The sequence below is a fragment of the Natrix helvetica genome (assembly GCF_964273705.1).
Source record: "Natrix helvetica genome assembly, chromosome: 13".
Taxonomy (NCBI): domain Eukaryota; kingdom Metazoa; phylum Chordata; class Lepidosauria; order Squamata; family Natricidae; genus Natrix; species Natrix helvetica.
Window position 1 is genome coordinate 17148388 of NC_138557.1, and position 18899 is coordinate 17167286.

At 53.5% G+C, this 18899-nt stretch overlaps 1 protein-coding gene across 1 annotated transcript in view; it reads left to right on the forward strand.

The window, feature by feature from the left end:
• The first annotated feature begins 851 nt into the window (after positions 1 to 851).
• The window catches only part of USP31 (ubiquitin specific peptidase 31), a 40519-nt gene continuing 22471 nt past the window's right edge, over positions 852 to 18899 (forward strand). Inside the window, exon 1 of the mRNA XM_081965383.1 lies at positions 852 to 1512. Within this exon, the coding sequence (XP_081821509.1) occupies positions 886 to 1512 (627 nt within the window). The 5' untranslated portion in view covers positions 852 to 885. The remainder of the gene's footprint in view (positions 1513 to 18899) is intronic.

Sequence of the window (18899 nt, forward strand, 5' to 3'; positions counted from 1 at the left end):
CCTGCTGGCCAGGCTCTGGGCACCAGAGGGATGCGTTGCAGTTCATCTGGAAGAGGGCCAAGAAGAAAACCAGAGATGACAGGAGATGGAGGGAACCTTCAATGTTCATCCTTGAGAAGTGAAGCCCTCTTCAAGGAGCCCAACGACCCCCAAGACAGCTAGTCCTCCACCACTCTGTGTGTGTGTGTGTGTGTGTGTGTGTGTGTACAAACTGCCCCTCCCAGCAATGAACCTCTTTCCAGAAGCCCCAGCGGTGCCTGAGTTGCTCTGCCTCCCAGAGGTCCACACAGGCCGCCTGGCACCCCACCTTCCCCAACTGCAGACAGGCGGGCAGCCAGGACAGGCCATTCTGGGAGGGCAGAGCGGGGCTGCCGGGAGGGGGGAGATTCTGGGAGGGGCGGCGGAGCAGCTCCAGTCGGAGGGAGGGGGGACTCAAATCGGGGGATCCACCCAAGGAGGCTCCCCGGCCTCCCTCCCTCCCTTCCTTCCTGCTGGCTGCGGCAGAGGCGGACTGAGGGTCGGGCTCCCCCCACGGTCTCCAAGCCCCAAAGCCCCTCGCGCCCTTCCCCCGCCCCCACAGCCGCACGCGGGCCCCCACCAGGAGGGCGGGGAGGGCCGTGGGAGGAGCCACGCTCGGCCATAGGGATGAGGGGGGAGAGAATAGAGTGGCCGCGCGGGCCCTTTAAGGCCTGCCCGACTCCAAGATGGCGGCCCATCCCGGCAGAGGGAGCGCGGCGCCCGGCCCCGAGATGGCGCGGCCGGCTTCGTGCGTGACGCCCCGCCGTACGCGCCCGGCCCCGCCCCTGCCGCCGCCCTCCGCCGCCTGACCCGCCGGCCCGGTTGCGGCGCTGCCCCCCTCCCCCTCCGCCCGCCGGGAGAGGCGCCATGGCGGGCCGGGTGAGCGGCGCGCCGGCCCCGGGGCTGCCGGCGTCCGGGGCGGCGGGCGCGGGGCCGGCGGCGGGCAAGGAGAAGGAGAAGCGCTCGCTGGGGAAGCGGCTGCTCTTCCGCGGGCGCGGCGCGGGGGGCTCCTCGCTGGGCGGGCTGGTGAGCCGCGTGCTGCGGACTCTCTCCACGCTCTCGCACCTGGGCGGAGAGCACGGGAACCCCCCCGCCGCCCCCGCCCCGCCGGCCCCCGAGCAGCAGCCGCCGCCGCCGCAGCAGCCGCCGTCCCCGGCGCGGCGGGAAGAGGAGCGGCCGGAGCAGGCGGGCCCCCCGGCGGCGGCCCCCGGCGGCCCCTGCTGCCCCCCGGCCGGCGCGACGCTGGTGCCCGGCGTGTCGGGGCTGCGCAACCACGGGAACACGTGCTTCATGAACGCCGTGCTGCAGTGCCTGAGCAACACGGAGCCGCTGGCCGAGTTCCTGGCGCTGGAGCAGTTCCGCGGGCCCGCCGCGCCGCCCCCGCCGCCGCCCGAGCCCGAGCCCCGCTCCGGGGAGGTGACGGAGCAGCTGGCGCAGCTGGTGCGCGCCCTCTGGACCCTCCAGTACACGCCGCAGCACAGCCGCGAGTTCAAGGTGAGCCCCGCCGAGCCCCGCAGTGCGGAGAGCGGCTCCCGCCCGCCCAGGCGCCGCCGCCGCCTCCCCCCCTGCGGCTCCAGGCCCGCCTCGCTGCCGCGGGGGAAAAGTCCGCCTCTGATTGCGGCTGCCTAGAAGCGCCCGGACGTCCTCGGTGCGGGGAATGCGGACTTTGCTGCCCGTTTACATGCAGCCTTTTGCCCCGTCGGGCTTCTTCTTAGGAGACCCTTCATTGGGCGGTTGCATTTTGCTTGAAGGTTGGCCTGAGGTGAATCCCTGGTTCTCTGGGTGTTGATAGCTGGCAAGGAGGCGTCCTGGTCTTTGTGTTGCCTTTTTCACTATTGTATTGTCCCTACTGAATAGCATCCAAGTCTTCTTGATGGCTGAATTCGCCCCTCCTGGGCCCGGGTCTTCCTCCCACCCGCTTCCCTTTTGATGGGGTGTTTTTGGGCTTCTTGTGGCTTCTTTGATGGATGACTCCACCATTTGGTTCTGGTGCTCTGACTTTTTCTAAGGCTGCCCTTCTGCAAAGATATGCCAGGGAGCTGGGCCCCAGCAGGAGAAGATAGATGTGCTACTGCAGACTCTTCTGGATGCCCTTTCATAAAATCCTGGTTTTGAGGGGGGCTGCCTGGGTCCCTGGGTCGAGGTGGGAATCCCAAGCAAAACAATCCAATAATGGACACCCAAATAGAGGGAGTCGCCCACCCTTTGGTTTGGAGTGCAGGATACAGAAAATGGGGTTCAGGCTGCAGATTCTGAGAAAACTTTTTTAGAAAAAGCTTCCTGACAGCTCCTGCATAAGTACGTTTTTGAGAGATTTCAGCCAATTTCACATTTGCCATCTTCAATTTTACCAGGTTTTTTGCTTTCCCCCTGATATTTCTATATGCGTTCTGAAATCTCACAAGGTTTGGCAGTCTTTTGTGTCCTGAGCCGATGAAAGTGGTGCCGTGATATTGTGCCACAAATTCTGCCCCTTTGGAGCATGGTGTGTCACTGGTGAGATGTCACCATACATGTAGAAAAGGATTAGGCTCTGTTTATTGTGATGCTGCTGGTATCAGTCAGGCTCCCAAGGGACCCCGGTGGTCCTGTGAGGGTTGAAGCTTGGGAAAGGCATGGCATTGCAGGTGTCTCCCTGGCTGGCAAGAGAGTTTTCAGGCAGCAGCCAGTGGAAAACAAGCATAAGAGCACATCTGGCTGTTGTACAAACAGAGGAGAGGCAGAAACAGGCCAGCTTGCTGGACAGAGGGGTGTAGCCATGTCTGAACGCTGTAATAAGGAGGACTTTATTGACAGTGAGAAGAATCAACCCATGGAAGAGAAGTTGCCTTCGGATACTTCCAATACTTGGGTGGCCGGCACAGAGGAGATCTAAAGTACTTAAAGGCAGGAGAAAAAGTAACGGATGGAAGCTTATCAAAGAGAGATCCAGCCTAGAATTAAGAAGAAATTTCCGGATACTGAGAACAATTCACCAGTGGAACCATTTGCCTTCAGAGGTTGTGTTTTTAAGAAAAGACTGGACCGCCATTTGCCTGAAGTGGTACAAGGTTTCCTGCTAGGGCAGGGGGTTGGACTAGGAGACCTCCAAGGTCCCTTCCAACTGTTATTCTTTTATGCTATTAAAAGTAGATACTAGTATTATGCAGGGAGTCAGAACTATTTTGCTTGCTTCATAAAAGACTCTTAGGGCCATCTTTAACAGTATAATTGAAAATGATTTATCTTTGCAACAGTTTCTTTGCACAGTTCACATTGTGTTCACTTAGTGGTTGATCACTTCTTTTTGTTTCATTGGCTGTGGATGAGTGGGCTATGTTTTTTTAGGGTGTTGTGAGAGTCTGTGGGTAGAGTAGGAGGGCAATGAATTTGGGGATCCTTCAGATTGGGTGACTTTGGTTGGTATTCCTTACAGGGCCTTCGGGAGACCTGGGCAGAAGTGTTTTGAATGTGGCACCGACATCCCAAGACAGGCAGGGTGCAGCTGTACTTGGGGGACATTTGGAGGCATTGCGTTGTGGGTGAATGGTTGTGAGAAACTATTTATAGGATGGGCGTTAGGAGTCAACAATCCCAATTGATTTTATAGTCCAAGCCACAACCTCCTGGGTTGACTCCTGGACTGGCTTGGTGGGTGCTGGAGCTTCCCAGACTTATGGTCTTCAACCCCAACCTGCCTTCGACCTGTGGGTGCTGGGCAGGGCCATCCAAAGACTGTGAACTGTCAACAACTTCCTGATGATTCCTAACTTTTTGTTGCTGGCTGGCTGAGTGACGTCATGGAGGTTCTGTCTGAGTGTCTGGAGTCTGTGAGGCCTGGAGGGGGAAGAATCTGCTGAAACCCCTGCCAAGAACGAGACGGTTTGGGTTGAGGGCTTGCTGGTCCCATCCCTTGCTCTGGATGTGGTTGCACAGGTAGCCACTGTGACCAGAAAAACCTTTGCAGAACATCTTATTGTGTCCCCATTGTGCTCTTCCCTGGACCAAGACGCTCTGCTGATGGTCACCCACACCATAGTCACCTTCCAGGTGGACTACTGTAATGGGTTCTACATAGGGCTGGACTTGAAGAGCATCCTGAAGCTGTAGCTGGTACAGTATGCAATGACAAGGGTGGTTGTGGGTGTTTCTCAAGCTCCCCTTGTTGCACATTTGCTTTGGGAGCTGCGTTGTTTGCCAGTGCGCTTCCTGGTTAAATGCAAGGTGCTGATGGACCTCTATAAAGCCCTTGTGGCCGGGGGCAGGGGATTTGTGGGACTCCCTCTCCCTGACTGTGTATCCTTCCCATCAGATGTGGCAGGAGATGCCAGCTACGGATCCCACCAATTCAGGGCCAAGGTCTCCCCTCTGCGCCTGCTCTGTGGGGCACCCTCCCCCAGAGGTCATATTGGCCCTGTCCCAGTAGGCTTTTCACAGGGGCCTGAGGTGTGCTTGTGTTACTGGCCGTGGGAATAGAAATGCCAGTTTGGGGCCCTGAAGTTGACGGTCCTGGTTGTCTTGCCTATTTATTTTGTATTTTGGGGAGGTTGGCTGATTTTGTTGTTTGCAACACAGAGTCACCTATTTCAAGGGTGTCAAAGTCACGGCAACACATTGTCGTCATGAGACGTATCGCAACTTTTTCCCCCTTCACTAAACCGGAGGTGGGCATGGCCAGCATGTGATGCAGGCTGCGTGTTTGACACCTCTGACCTATTTGCTATGGGCAGCCATATTCATCCGTTGAGAGAAAGAATAAAATTCCGTGGCTGGTCTCTAGGAAGCAGTTTCACTCTACGTCCAATCCTTCTCCCCGTAGAGGTAGTCCTCGATTTACAACAGTTCATTTAGTGAACCTTTGAAGTTATAATGGCACTGAAAAAAGTGACTTACGACCAGTGGTGGGATTCAAATAATTTAACAATTGGTTTTCTGCCCTCATGATTTCTTCCAACAACCAGTTCACCAAATGGCTGAGACGGTTAACCACTGGTTCACCCAAAGTGCCTGAATCCCACCACCGCTTACAATCATTTTTCCTACTTATAACTCCTGAAACATCCCCATGGTCACATGATCAAAATTCAGATGCTTGGCAACTGTCTCATATGTATGGCGGTTGCATCATCCCGGAGTCATGTGGATCCCCTTTTGTGACCTTTTGCCAAGCAAAATCAATGGGGAAGCCAGATTTACTTAACCACTGTGTTACTAAGTTAACAATTGCAGTGATTCACTTAACAACTTTGGCAAGAAAGGTTATAAAATAGGGCAGAACTCACTTAACATTTGCCTTGCTTAGTAACGGAAATTCTTGGCTCAATTGTCGATGTAAGTGGAGGACAATATGCACTACAGACTAACTTTTTAATGCTTGCAGAAGTCTTAATGGACAGCTGGTTTCTTTCATCCCAATGCAGGTGCATTCTCCAGTTCTAGTCCGTAGTTCTCTTTGTCACTAGTAAAGTAAAGTTAGCAGGGTTGCAAAGTTAACCAATACCTTTCCATCAGTTGGCACCGGATTCTTCTGGTATTGCCAAAACCCAAAGACACGCTTGAAAAGGGTCTGGCTGGGTTTTGGATACCTCGCCCTGTTTGTTGGCAGCTTCAGTGGCCTTGATGTTGCTAGACTTTTGGCTATGGAAGAGATCCGGTTCCTGCCCTTCAGGGATCCCTCCTCTCTCCCTGAAGAGGTTCTGCAGCTTCCTCAGGATGAAAGGACCTAGGAAACAGGAGATGCTTCAGTTTTCAAATTCTGTCCTGGTTTGTAACTTCCACAAGGTTCCTGCATGAAAAATCCTTCATACAGATCTGAATTGGCCAAGTGCCGATTTCAATCTCTGTTACAAAAGATTTAATTTCTCTTAGATCGTATTTTCCGATACTCTTTGGATGGAGGTTTTGAGTCAGCAGTTGGGAACGCAAGAAATTTGTGTGGATTAGCATATGGAGGTTTTGGGCATTAAATGGGCTCACGACTTGGTGCCATTTGTACAGCAAGGGGTCTCAGTTGCTGCCGCTGTTCGTATTTATTGCTTGCTTCCATCTGTGAATAGAATCCCAATTTCCTTTTGGCAGACGTTGGGGAAATCAGCTCTCCACACAGACAGGTGTCGTTCTTCCCTGTTCCTCTTTCCTCACCCCAGCACACCAAACCTTCCTTGATGTTTGTACATAGCCTTCTTCCCAAGAACCGGAAAGAAGAATTGCATGGAACAGTTGGGGAAGGTGGGATTCCCTGGTTTTATTGAGCTGTTCCATTAAGCCCAAAACTCACTGAAAACAACAACTACTATTCATCTATGCAGGGTGGAATCTGCCATTGCCCCCTCCCCGAGAAGCGTCAGCGCCTCCAGCAGTGAAACTGAGGCAGGCAGTTCCCATGAACAACTGATGTCCAATTGAACTTCACTCATTTCTGTCCTCTGTTAACTCTCCCCCCCCTCTCCATTCCATTTGTGATGGCCAGAGATATTGTAATTTTCTCTTCTCTTGGGGGGATTCCCTTTCTTACTTCTTCTGCATGGATCCACTTGAACATCGTTCCTCCGTGGGGAGACAAGCAAAGCAAACAAGAGTTGAGCCTTTCTCCCCTTTCTCCACAAGCAGAGGCCTCCTCTCCTCCTCCTTCTTCCCCTCCTCCTCCTCCTCCCTTTTATAGCTTCCACATCTGAAGTGGGGATAGGTCTTCGTGTAGGTCTGAGCCAAATGAGGACGGCTGTACTATAGCATGGGTCTCCCCAGCTTCATGTGGGGAAGGCTGAGGGTGATGGGAGGATTAGAGGGCGACAGACTGAGTGGAGGTTGAATAGGCCGAGGTGATGGCAGAATCTTCAGATCCAGGGTGGCTTGTGGAGTTAGATAATTATCTTATCTAAGCACACCATCTTCCTCAGCCTGTTGTCCTCCTCAAGATATTGGATTATATTTGCAGTACTTATAATAGAAGGAGTTGCAGCCATTATGGCAAAAACTGAGAAAACTGCGTAATAGGATGGCCAATCAGAGGGTGGCAATACAGGTAGTCCTGTATTGGGGGATGCTCCATTTTACAACCTCTCTTGCCACAGTTGTTAAATGAGTCACTTGCAGTTGTTAAATTACCGTAGTAACACGGTTGTTAAGTGAATCTTGCTTCCCCATTGACTTTGCTTGTCAGAAGGTGGCAAAAGGTGATCACGTGACCCCGGGACACTGCAACCGTCATAAATGTGAGTCAATTGTCAAGCATCCAAATGTAAATCACATGGCCATGGGGATGCTGCAACAGTCGTAAGTGTGAAAAATGGTCATTTTTACAGTGCTGTTGTAACTTTAAACAGTCACTAAGAAAACTGTTGTAAGTCGAGGATCCTTCCTTCCAGGTCGGTGGGGAGAGGGATTTAGGAGTACAAATGAAAGGATGGGGCTGGGAATAACTGCCCTTATTGAGGAAATAGGCTTAGAATAATTTTAAGGGTGTTTAGTATTGGTGGAATATAGAGATTTATAGAAATAAATGAATCTTTTAAACAATATTTATTAGTCGTCATCATACTCCCATGTTAACCAAACGTATGTGCGATCCTGTCTCCTCTCCGCGTGTCATTACTTAGCGGTGGCAATAAAACATAACAAAGGGGAAAAACCTGACAGGTGGAAGAGTCACGCCGATACATTTTCCAGGGCCGGTCAAAGCATCATTTTGAGCTGTCCAGAACTATTGGAGCAGGAACTCCTCTCTGAAGTAGAGGGATGGTTAGAAACAGGAAATATAAATAAATTAAAGGTGCTACCGAAGTGGAAGAAGCAAGAAAACTCAGGAATTCAGCCATGGGGAAACGGAAATGTCCCTAATGTTCAGTCTGCCACTTTCTCCATATCTCACGATTTTATGTAATGTATCACCTGAAAAGGTAAAAAAACCCAAACCATGCATGTGGTTTGACCATACCTGACTAATAATTTAAAGTGCTGCTAATAAAAATATTGCCCAATTATAGACGTTATATACAACTTTACAACGTTTACAAGGTTCTGGGTGTTAAGAACTAGTGTTATCTCAGCTTCTGTGTCTAGGAGAAGCCACAAGAAAGAAGTCAACATTATCTGATGAAAAATGCTTCCTGAGACAGAGGTGGCTTTGCGTGCATTGACCAAACTGGATCTGGAAGGATCCTCAACCAACAGATCTCGCAGAGAAACAGCCCTCGCTGGAACAGTCTGACTCCCGTCGTCTGAGACGTTTGGCTGGCACAAATATTTTGCATTTAAGTCAGATGATGCTGTGGGAATGCTGAACTGGTGTATGGAACTGGCAATTGGCTGGGTGAAACGTGATAGTGGGAAGATGAAGGTTTCTTCCAAGTTTGTTTTTCTGCTCCGATAGTTGAGAACTGGGCCTCTCAATAGCTGTTGATATCAGACAGGCAGGGTATCTTTGTGAAATGACTGGAAGGGGAGTGGAACCTAGTTTTGGGCAGTGATCCTTCTTGGAAAAGTTGATTCCAGAAGATATTTCTGGGGTTATTTAGACATTGTGCCCTAAATGGCACTAGAGTGGGTTGGTCCAGTGACCACCAATATCCTAGGAGAGACTCTGGGCATCCATCCAGCACCAGGGATGCATTTGATACGTCTCTGTGTGAGGACCTGTTTGGCGGGAACCCTACTGGGTTGAATATGCATGATGCCCATCGTTCTGGTTAAATTTTATTTTTAGCTCATCTGCACTGCCTCTGTGGTATTGTGTGTAATTGTGCAGCCTTGGGGTTACTGTAGAAAAGAGAGCAAGGTTTTTTCTTAGAAAGTTGTTAAGTGTCCATCTGTGTGGCACCCATTAGAGAGAAGATGAGAGAAGGCTGGCTCCACTAGATGGACACGTCCAGAGAGCAGCACCTTCCACCGTGGCCAAGAGAGCCTACCATCTAGAAATCAATGGCCAGAGACGCAGCTGACTGTGCAAAGTGGTGTTCAATGATCCGAAAAGCGGACCTGCGGGAATACGTTAGGAAGAAGAAGTTAAGTGTCCCTCACAGAGTGCCTGATACTGATCTTCTAACCATGTCCTTGTTTGAGCAGATTCTCTAGGAAGGGGCTTTGTTGATCCTTTGTTGGCTTTGGAAGAGGCCTTAAGCAGGAGCTTCTCAAGGAAGTGTTTGAGAGAAGAACACGGTTGTTCTGTCCAGTCAAGCCAATTACAGTAGCTAAATCGCCTCTACTTCAGAAATGTAATCCATCTGGAAGTTACGGCGGGTGAAACAAAGTGGAGAAATGTACAATTGTTGCACACTTTGTCCATATTCTCAGTTGTTGTAAACTGAAAATTCATTGAAATGTAACACAACCTAGACCTTGGAGGCCTCCGGGGCCTTATCTGCCAGCTACGTTGACCCACTTTCTTCCCGTCCTTGAGAGGGAAGGACTTTCTCTCAGTTTGCCACTCTTCAGCAGCAGAGCAGGGAGTGTTGGCTCCTGTCACAAGATGTAAACCAACACTCAGAAACTGTAAAAAAGAGAGTGGAGGAGGAGGTGTTAGGTATTTCAAGACATTTTCTTTTCTAAAGGTGATTGGCTGCACAAGATTTAGCAGTAACTGTAAGTCTCTGGCTCTCTCCTGTCCCCCATCCCACCTTGCAAATCCGTGACTGTGGTGTTGCGTCTTAGTATGTAAGAGGGATGGAGGGCTTGGCCTGGGGGCAACTTGGGTATGGTCTACAATATGTAGGAAGCAAGCGTTCCCCTGAGCTGAGAGTTTGAAACGCATAGGGAATGAACGGGGGTAAAATCTCCAAGGAAGCCTATGAGCATAAGAGTGGAAGAAGGAAGTCAGGAAAGCTAAAATAGAAAATAAACTTGGCTTGCAAGAAAAGCAAAAGTAACAATAGGCCTTTTTGGCTATACTGGTAGATGGATGGATGGAAGGAAGGAAGAAAGGTAGGTTGTTCCAGTGCCCCCTAGAAGAGCAGCTGTCCTGGGTAATTGTAGACTAGCATCCTAGATGCCCATGTGGGGCAGAAACCTGGAACAGATAATTAAGTCATCAGCTTTGGTCTGAAGGCCTTCCCTGGGCCTTTTTTACTTTGCAGTTGTTCCTTTCATCAATGTTGTCATCTGGTTTTTAGCTTTGTTTTCAGCTATAGCTTTTATGTCATTCTACTGTTCTGCCCGGAAAGTGCCCAGAGGTATGGAAGTGTGATGGGCAGTATAGAAATGTGATAAATAAATAAATAAATGTAGCCGTGCTAAATGCTAAAGGCATGGCTTGGCAGAATTAAGCCATGTCAAACTGACCTGATCTACATTTATGACAAGGGGGATCAGTTTAGCTGACCAAGGAAAGTAGCAGAGGGGCTTCTTTCCCCTGAGATTCTGGTGGAGACAATGGCCCCACCTGGGCTGCACTTATGAAAGGTAGGTTGGTGGCTCCTCATCAGGTTGAAGAGAAATGGGAAGTATTACAGGCCCCGTTCTGCTTACATTGGAACTGACTTGGCTGAGGGGTTAGAGCAGGGGTGTCCAAACTTGGGAACTTTTAAGACTTGTGGACTTCAACTCCCAGAATTCCCCAGCCAGCTATGCTGGCTGGGGAATTCTGGGAGTTGAAGTCCACAAGTCTTAAAGTTCTCAAGTTTGGACACCCCTGGGTTAGAGAATACAGCTTTTCAATCTGCAAATGATGCAAAGACTGAGGAAGCTAATAGGAACCTCTCAGGGGACAGAATCACATTTCAGGGGGATCTTGACAAGCTGGAACAAGGGGCAGAAAGCAGCAACAACATGCATTCCAAGAGAGACGGGTGTCTTGCCTTTGGGTAGGGGAGATCAAAGAAGAGTCTGGGGGAGGGGGGAGCCCAACGTGGGTGGCAATAGATTCAGAAAGGAATTCAGACCGAACATGAACCAAGTGGTGATGCAGCTGCAAAACAAACAAGCAAAAACCAACCAGAACCAAAAGAAAACAAAACCCACCCACCCCAAACCCCAGGCCGCAACAACAGAAAAATCTAAGGCCAAAATTCAGAGAAGCCTCCGTCCTTCATTAATCAGAATTCACACAAATAATTCAGCTCTGGGCTGTGCAACTTGGGAGGGACTCTGACAAACTGGAGCAAACTGGGAAGAGGTCTGGAAGGAGGAAAACCTCTGAGGAACAGTTGGGGAATGTTCTCCATAGTGAGGGGGGAGGAGTATCCAGGATGGGTTGACCTTATCCTCCAGCTGATTGGACTGAGTCAGATAAGCTCTTGGGACACGCCTCTGGCCCACCAGGCATTGCCCAGTTATCGACTCAGTCCTCAACTGGACGGTTTGCCATCCTGGATCTCCCAGAAGACTGAATAAGTTTTAAAAAGAAAAAGGAAAAAATCATCGAAGCAGCCGCAAGTGAGCTGGACAGCCTCCCAAGCGGCAAAAAAAGTTGCCAAAAGCCCCCTCAGGGGCGGCAAGCTGCCCAGGCATCTGAGTGAGACAAGGATCACACACAAAAGGAATTCTGCCAGGCAAGCAGCGAACAGAGGTCACAAGCCCTACCGTGGAGGAGCCAGAGGCGCTGGGAGCACGAGCCGTGGATCACCGACAGATGAGAACGGCGCTGGATTCACGCCCAGGAGGTGAGCCTCGCAGCTAGGATCTCTGCCGGGTACCGGAGCGTTCCGCTGCTCCCCACTGGGTTGAGCAGCGAACTGCGGCTTCCCTAACGTCGCGGAGTGCCCGTGCCATCATCATCGGAGGGAGTCCACGGGCAGAGCCTAGCCCCCCAGCGCCAGAGAGTGGCAGAGGGGAGCGAGGAGACCGGCTTTGGAGGCGCGCAGCAGCTCCTAGGAGCACACACCGCTAGAGGAAGGTTTAAAAAAATGTGCCTTTCGTCTCCTGGCATGGGCGCCATCTTGAAGCTGGCAGGGACCACGTGTTCCAAGATGGCGGCACCCAGCAACCAAGAAGAGGAGGAGTCCAGCATCTGCAGCAATGGACAGCAGTCCCACCAGAAGCGCAGAGGACCAGCCAGGGTTAGTGACCACCCTAGGGGCTGCCCAGAGGGGGAGGAAAGGCTAAAGGAAAGAAAAAGCACCTCTCCCCCAGGGCAGAGCTGGCAGAGGGTGGTCCAGTGACGTGCGGTGAGGGTTATGGCTGGTGAGGCTGGTGACGTCATCAGGAAGGCGGGGAATGGGACCACATGTGCAGGAGGCTGAGGCAGCCTCAGCCTCCAGCACACGTGGTCCCATTCCCCACCTTCCTGAGTGAACATTAAAGGGACCGCGGAGTGCACTGATCCGCGTAGCATTGCTTCCTCCACCAGCGCCAGTCCCTTCCCCCCCCCACTCCTTCAAGGTCTCCCACCAACCCAAAGCCCGATCCCCAGCTCCCTCGGGCCTTCTGCATCCCCCTAACAACTCCTGCACGGCTTCTTCAGCGTCGTCACCTCAGCGAAGCCCTGCCTCGGCAGTCAGCAAAAGACCCGCCGGCTCCCGGGAATGGCCCCACATCAAACGAGAGACTCACCTACAGGGCGGGCCTTTCCCGAGCTGCCGACTCCGAGAAAAAAATCGGGGTGAGGGAGGGAGGTGCACAAAATGGGGGCAGGAGCTTCCCAGGGGTGTGGGAGAGGAGGAAGAAGAAGAGCCCATCCAAGGTTTGCAGCCGCCGGCGCCCACAAACGCAGGCCCGTGGCGGTGGGTTGCTTTGCGTTTGCTTCCTAAAGACCCGAGAGGTGGCGGGCTGACTGTGTGGTTGTCAAGCGGTTTCACCAATCGCTGCCCAGGAAAAGCGGCTCTGCGGGGCCCGGCGGCAAGGCTTGAGCGGGGTGAATGGGAAAGCAACGAAAGGGGCTGCGCTTTCACCCCGCTCAAGCCTTGCCGCCTGCAGCCACCGCCCGCCCTCGCTGCCCCTTTCGTTGCTTTCCCATTCAGGCGGCTGCGCTTCCCATTCTCATTTCCCATTCAGGCGGCTTCCCATGCAGGTGGCAAGGTTTGAGCGGGGTGAAAGCGCAGCCGCCTGAATGGGAAAGCAACGAAAGGGGCAGCGAGGGCGGGCGGGAAAGCAACGAAAGGGGCAGCGAGGCCGGGCGGTGGCTGCAGGCAGCAAGGCTTGAACGGGGTGAAAGCGCAGCCCCTTTCGTTGCTTTCCCATTCAGGCGGCTGCGCTTCCCATTCCCATTTCCCATTCAGGCAGCTTCCCATGCAGGCAGCAAGGCTTGAGCGGGGTGAAAGCGCAGCTCCTTTCGTTGCTTTCCCATTCAGGTGGCTGCGCTTTCGTGCCTTTGTCATCCGGCAGCGCCGACATTTCTGCCTCCGCAGCTCCCGGGCGCGGCCGGACGGATGTAGCCACAGCGATGCCGAGGCGGTCCGGGCGGATGAAAGAGCGAGCGAGGCAGCCTGATCCTTGGTCGCTTGCCCGCCGGACTGCCTTGGCGCCATTCTGGCTACCTCCGTCCGGGAGCTGCGGAGGGTGGAGGCAGAAATGTTGTCGGCGCTGCCGGATGACGAAGGCACGAAAGCGACTGTCGCTTTCGTGCCTTCGTCATCCGGCAGCGCCGACAACATTTCTGCCTCCACAGCTCCCGGGCGCGGCCGGACGGATGTATATAATATTATATTATATACTATTATTTCATGAAGAGAGGTGAGGCTCTGCCTCCCCTGACCGCACGTCCCTGGGGTGGTCACAAGCCTGCCAAAGCCTCCAAGTATGACACGCGAAGGCACAGGAGGCTGGAGCAGCTCTACAAGAAGGCAAGTGGGCACAAATCCACCCCAGGCCTGGGGCAGAAGGGGAGGGCCCCTGGAGCCCCTACCTCAAGCGGAGCCACAGTGGAGGAACCCACATTGCAAGCAAGGATCCCAATTGACACATAAGGTCTTTGGGGTCTTGCTCAGGGGTGGCATTCCCCCCCACATACAGCCTCACTGGGTTCAGCCCTGCCCACGGGAATTCCACCTTCTGCACAGGTGGGCATGGTGCCCAGCTAACAACCTCCCTCAGGGTCCCCAACTTTCAGGACCTAATGATGCGGGCCTTCCAGCAATGCATGACAGCGGCCTTTCAGCAGCCACAAGTGCAGCCCTAGGGTACCAGAAGGCCTGGTAGACCAGGAGGAAGACATCTCCAGTTCCTCAGCCTCATCGCAGGAGGACAGTGACCTGGATTGTGAGGAGGAGGAAGTCAGGGAAGATAAACTTTCCGAGGACGAAGTTATGCCCCCTCCTAAGCCGGCCTTCACCGGGTTGTTCCAGCCCTCATTGTACAAGTCGCTTCTGTTCAAGGCCAAGGCAGCAGCCAAGTTCGGAAACAGAGCAGCAGAAGCACCACCTCAGCTCCAGGGGTTCTCTGCAGAAACCACCTTTGATGAGAAGGCCATTGAGACCGACACAGTGCCAACCCCCAAGGCCTTCCTGGAGTCAGTCAAGCGCCAATGGGCAGTCCCCACAGCGGGTCCTACGCCCACATCCAGAGACAAGATCTTTTTCAATGTGTATCAGGACATGGCTGGGGCGCTATCTCAGCCCTCCATTGATGATCCGGTACGGGCACTGCACACCCCAACTAAGTTCCCAGGGGAACCAGAAGAGGATCTGAAGTTGGAGGACAGGAAGGCGGATCTCACCCTCCAAAAGAGGCATCAAGCAGCAGCCTGGGCAGTGAAGGCGGCCACCACCGCCTCCTTCTTCAACCGGACTTCCTTACTCTGGCTGCAGGAGCTGCAGCAACGAATCCCCATCACCGAGGTCAGAGCGCACCAGGACATCAACAAACTGGTGGCAGCCATCCAATTTTCAGCGGACGGCACATTGTCCACAGCCAAGTTTGCCTCCAGGGCGATCGCTTCTACCGTCGCATCCCGTAGACTGCTGTGGCTGAGGCAGTGGCAGGCCGATGTACGACACAAGTGGCGCCTGGCAGCAGCTCCCTTCACAGGAGATACCCTCTTCGGGACAGCTCTGGACCCGTACCTCGTAGAGAACAAGGATAAGCGGAAGGTGCTTCCCACGGCTGCAAAGAAGGGTCAGTTCAGAGCGATGCCTTACCCCAGACGGTCCTACTCCCGGGGACAGGACTTTGAGATTTCCTTCCGTGGTCTGGACTCTTTCAGGGGATCTGAGGCAGGGTACTCAGGGGCCAGGCAGTACCAGGGGGGGTCTCGCTGCCAGGCAAAGATACCCAGATAGGCCACAGAGAGGCAAGCAGCAGAAGCGGCCCTTTTGAGGTGTTGGAGGAGGCAGCGGGGGGCGCTCCTTCTGCAAATACTAATGCCAGACCAGATTCACCTCCCATTGGGGGGTGCTTAGCGTATTTCGCGCATCGCTGGGACCGCTCCTCCTCTGATAGGTGGGTACAACACACCATCAGACATGGGCTGGCACTGGAGTTCCTTTCCAGCCCCCCAGGGTTCTTCCCGGATCTGCCCGGTTTCCAATAACCCGGCCAGGAGGTTATTGATGCAGGAGGCCATACAGCACCTGCTGGATATCCGAGCCATCCAGCCAGTGCCTCTAGACCAGCAAGGTCAGGGGTATTACTCAATCCTCTTCATAATCCCCAAGGCTTCAGGGGGCTGGAGGGCTATTCTCGACCTGAAATGGTTAAACCGCTTCATCCGTTATAGGAGGTTCAAAATGCACTCATTCCACTCCATCCTGGAGGGGATTAGGCAGGGAGACGCCCTCACTTCCATAGACCTCACAGGGGCCTACCTACACATTCCAATCCTGCGGGATCACCGGAGGTACCTCAGGTTCTGTTACCTAGGGCAGCATTTCCAATACTGGGCTTTGCCCTTCGGGTTGTCATCCGCCCCCCGAGTGTTCACCAAGCTAATGGCGGCCCTGGCAGCCCATCTGAGACAGGTCCCAGTCAGGATCCAATGTTACCTGGATGACCTGCTGATACAGTCATCCTTTGAGGGGGCTCTAAGGGATCTAGATACCACCATGACAGCACTGAGGGACCATGGGTTCTCTGTAAACTTGGCCAAAAGCCATCTTCACCCCTCCACTAGGCTAATCCACCTAGGGGCTCTGATAGATTCAGAGGAAGGCAAGGTTTTTCTGTCAACAGAGAGATAGATCTCCCTAAGACGGTTAGCTATACAGGTGGTCATGGGAGGTAGGGTGTCCTTAGCCACCTTGTCCAAACTGCTAGGCACCATGGTCTCTGCCATTGGCATTGTTCCGTGGGCTCGCCTCCACACCAGAGACCTACAATGGTTCCTTTTGCCTTTCCAGCGAAGGCACAGGAGCTGTTCCCAGACCAAGGTCCTCCTCCCGGCAGAAGTCTCCCGCTCACTGATCTGGTGGATGTCCCCTGCGATTACAAAGGGCGAAGTCTTCAGAACGCCAGACCGGGTGACGGTGACCACGGACGCCAGCCTGTTCGGGTGGGGTGCCCACCTGCAGGATCAGATAGCGCAGGGACAATGGAGTCAGGCGGAACTGATGCACAGCATCAATTGGCTGGAGCTCAGGGCGGTCCGTCTTGCCCTGATGCACTTCCACCGCTCTGTCAGGGGCAGGCACATTCTAGTCCTCACAGACAACATCGCCACCAAGGCCCATTTAAACAGATGGGGGGGGCACCAAATCAGGGGCCCTTATGCGAGAGGCCAAGAGGCTGGGGCGATGGGCCGAGAAGAATGTGCTATCCCTAACAGCAGAGCACATAGCAGGGGTGGACAACACCAGAGCCGACTGGTTCAGCAGGGCAGAAGTAGAGAACTCGGATTGGAGACTTCATTCGGCCATCTTCAGGGAGGTGATGGACCGTTTCGGTCACCTGGAGGCCGACTTATTTGCCACGCCCCTCAACACCCAACTTCTGAGGTTCTACTCCAAGTACCGAACACACGGGGCAGAGGGGGCGGACGCTCTCTGTTGCCCATGGCCCAGAGGCTTCTCTACGCATATCTACCCTTACCCCTGATCCCCAGGGTAATTCAGAAAATTCTCCGGGAGGGGGCGGAGGTGGTGCTGATTGCCCCTTACTGGCCCAGGAGGCCATGGTTTGCAGACCTCCAATTGCTCTCGATGGGCAGAGCGTGGGGAATTTCCCAGGAAAGAATATCCCTCAGCCAGGGGTCCCTGGAGCACCCGGAACCCCAATTGCTCCAGATGACCGTGTGGCGGTTGAGCAGAGCATCCTGAGAGAGGAAAGATTCTCCCCCAGGGTAATAGATACTATCCAGGCCGCACGAAGACCCTCCACGGAGCGCATTTACGGTGCGACATGGGGGGCCTTTTCTGCATGGTATCACTCCCGGGGGCAGGACCCTGTGAGAGCCACCGTCCCTCTAGTGCTGGAGTTCCTCCAGGCAGGCCTGGACAGGGGGTTAGCTCCCAACACTATCAGGAGACAAGTCTCGGCCATCTCTTCAGTGCTTCTGTGCGGCAGAGCCCACACACTCACTCAACAACCAGGCAGTTCTTGAAGGGGGCATCCAATCTCAAACCACCCACGGTACATAGGTACCCCTCCTGGGATTTACACAAGGTGTTGGATGCTCTGATGGAGCCGTTTGAGCCATTGCGAACAGTGTCACTAAAGTTTCTAACCCTTAAGGTGGTGTTCCTGGTGGCCATCACATCTGCCAGACGGATATCAGAACTGCAGGCCCTGTCTGTCAGGGAGGACCTCTGCATTTTTCACCGGGATAGAGTGGTGTTGCGGTTGGATCCCTCCTTCATACCTAAGGTATGTTCATGCTTTCACAGGGCGCAGGAACTGATTTTGCCCAATTTTTGCCCAGACCCTTCTCACCCTCTAGAGAGGAAGTGGCACACTTTAGACGTCAGAAGGGCTCTGAGGATCTACCTCAGAAGAACCCGGCAGAATAGAAAGTCCGAGGCCCTGTTGGTCTCATTCCAACCGGGGTCTCTGGGCAAGAAGGTGACCTCCACCACCATAGGCAGGTGGCTGAGGACCTGCATCACCTCGGCCTACCAGTCTCAGGGCTTACAGCCACCGAGTCCCATCACAGCACACTCCACACGAAGTGCGGCCACCTCCGCGCCCTGGCTTACACAGGCATCATGGACAGAGATATGTAGGGCAGCCACGTGGTCTTCCCCCTCACCTTTCCTGAGGAACTACAAGTTCCTTTGCCTCGGCGGAGGCTTCATTTGGGCGCAGGGTTTTACAGACGGTTCATAGGGCAGGGGACACTCCCCACCAGGCTTAGTTTGGCCAGTGCCCTCAGTATGTGACCTTCCCCAGCTAGCTTTGATACGTCCCATCCTGGATACTCCCCCCCCTCACTATGGAGAAAGGCCGTTGGTACTTACCTGATACGCCTCTTCTCATAGTGGGGGGGGGGAGGAGTATCCAGACCCCCCCCCCCTGACATGGTTATGTAACATGTGTTATGATGATTGTTGCACTGGTATGTTTAAGTTATACGTCAATAAAAGGTTTGAAACCATACTAAGGTCTGGAGTGGATGGCATAATGAGTCAGATAGAGTTCTTTGCCAATAACTGGGCGGTGCCTGGTGGGCCAGGGGCGTGTCCCAAGAGCTTATCTGACTCAGTCCAATCAGCTGGAGGATAAGGTCAACCCATCCTGGATACTCCTCCCCCCACTATGAGAAGAGGCGTATCAGGTAAGTGCCAACGCCCTATTGGGTCTATTTAGTCAGGAGAAGAGAACATTTTAGGCTGACACAAAAGCTCCTTCCAAACGAATGTAGAGTTGTTCAGAGGCGCTTTAGGAGGTGGGGCATGAAATGGTGGGGCTAAATTGCAAGGAGGTGGATTTGGTTAGACATAAAACCAGACTCCAAACATACGTCCTGTTGCAGGGTGGCAATAGCAATCAAATGTCTGTATCATTCTGCAGTGCTTTATAGCCCTCTCAGATTGGTTTACAGAGCCGGCATATTCCGCCCCCCATCCCCCAACAATCTGGGTCCTCAATTTACTGACTTGGGAAGGATG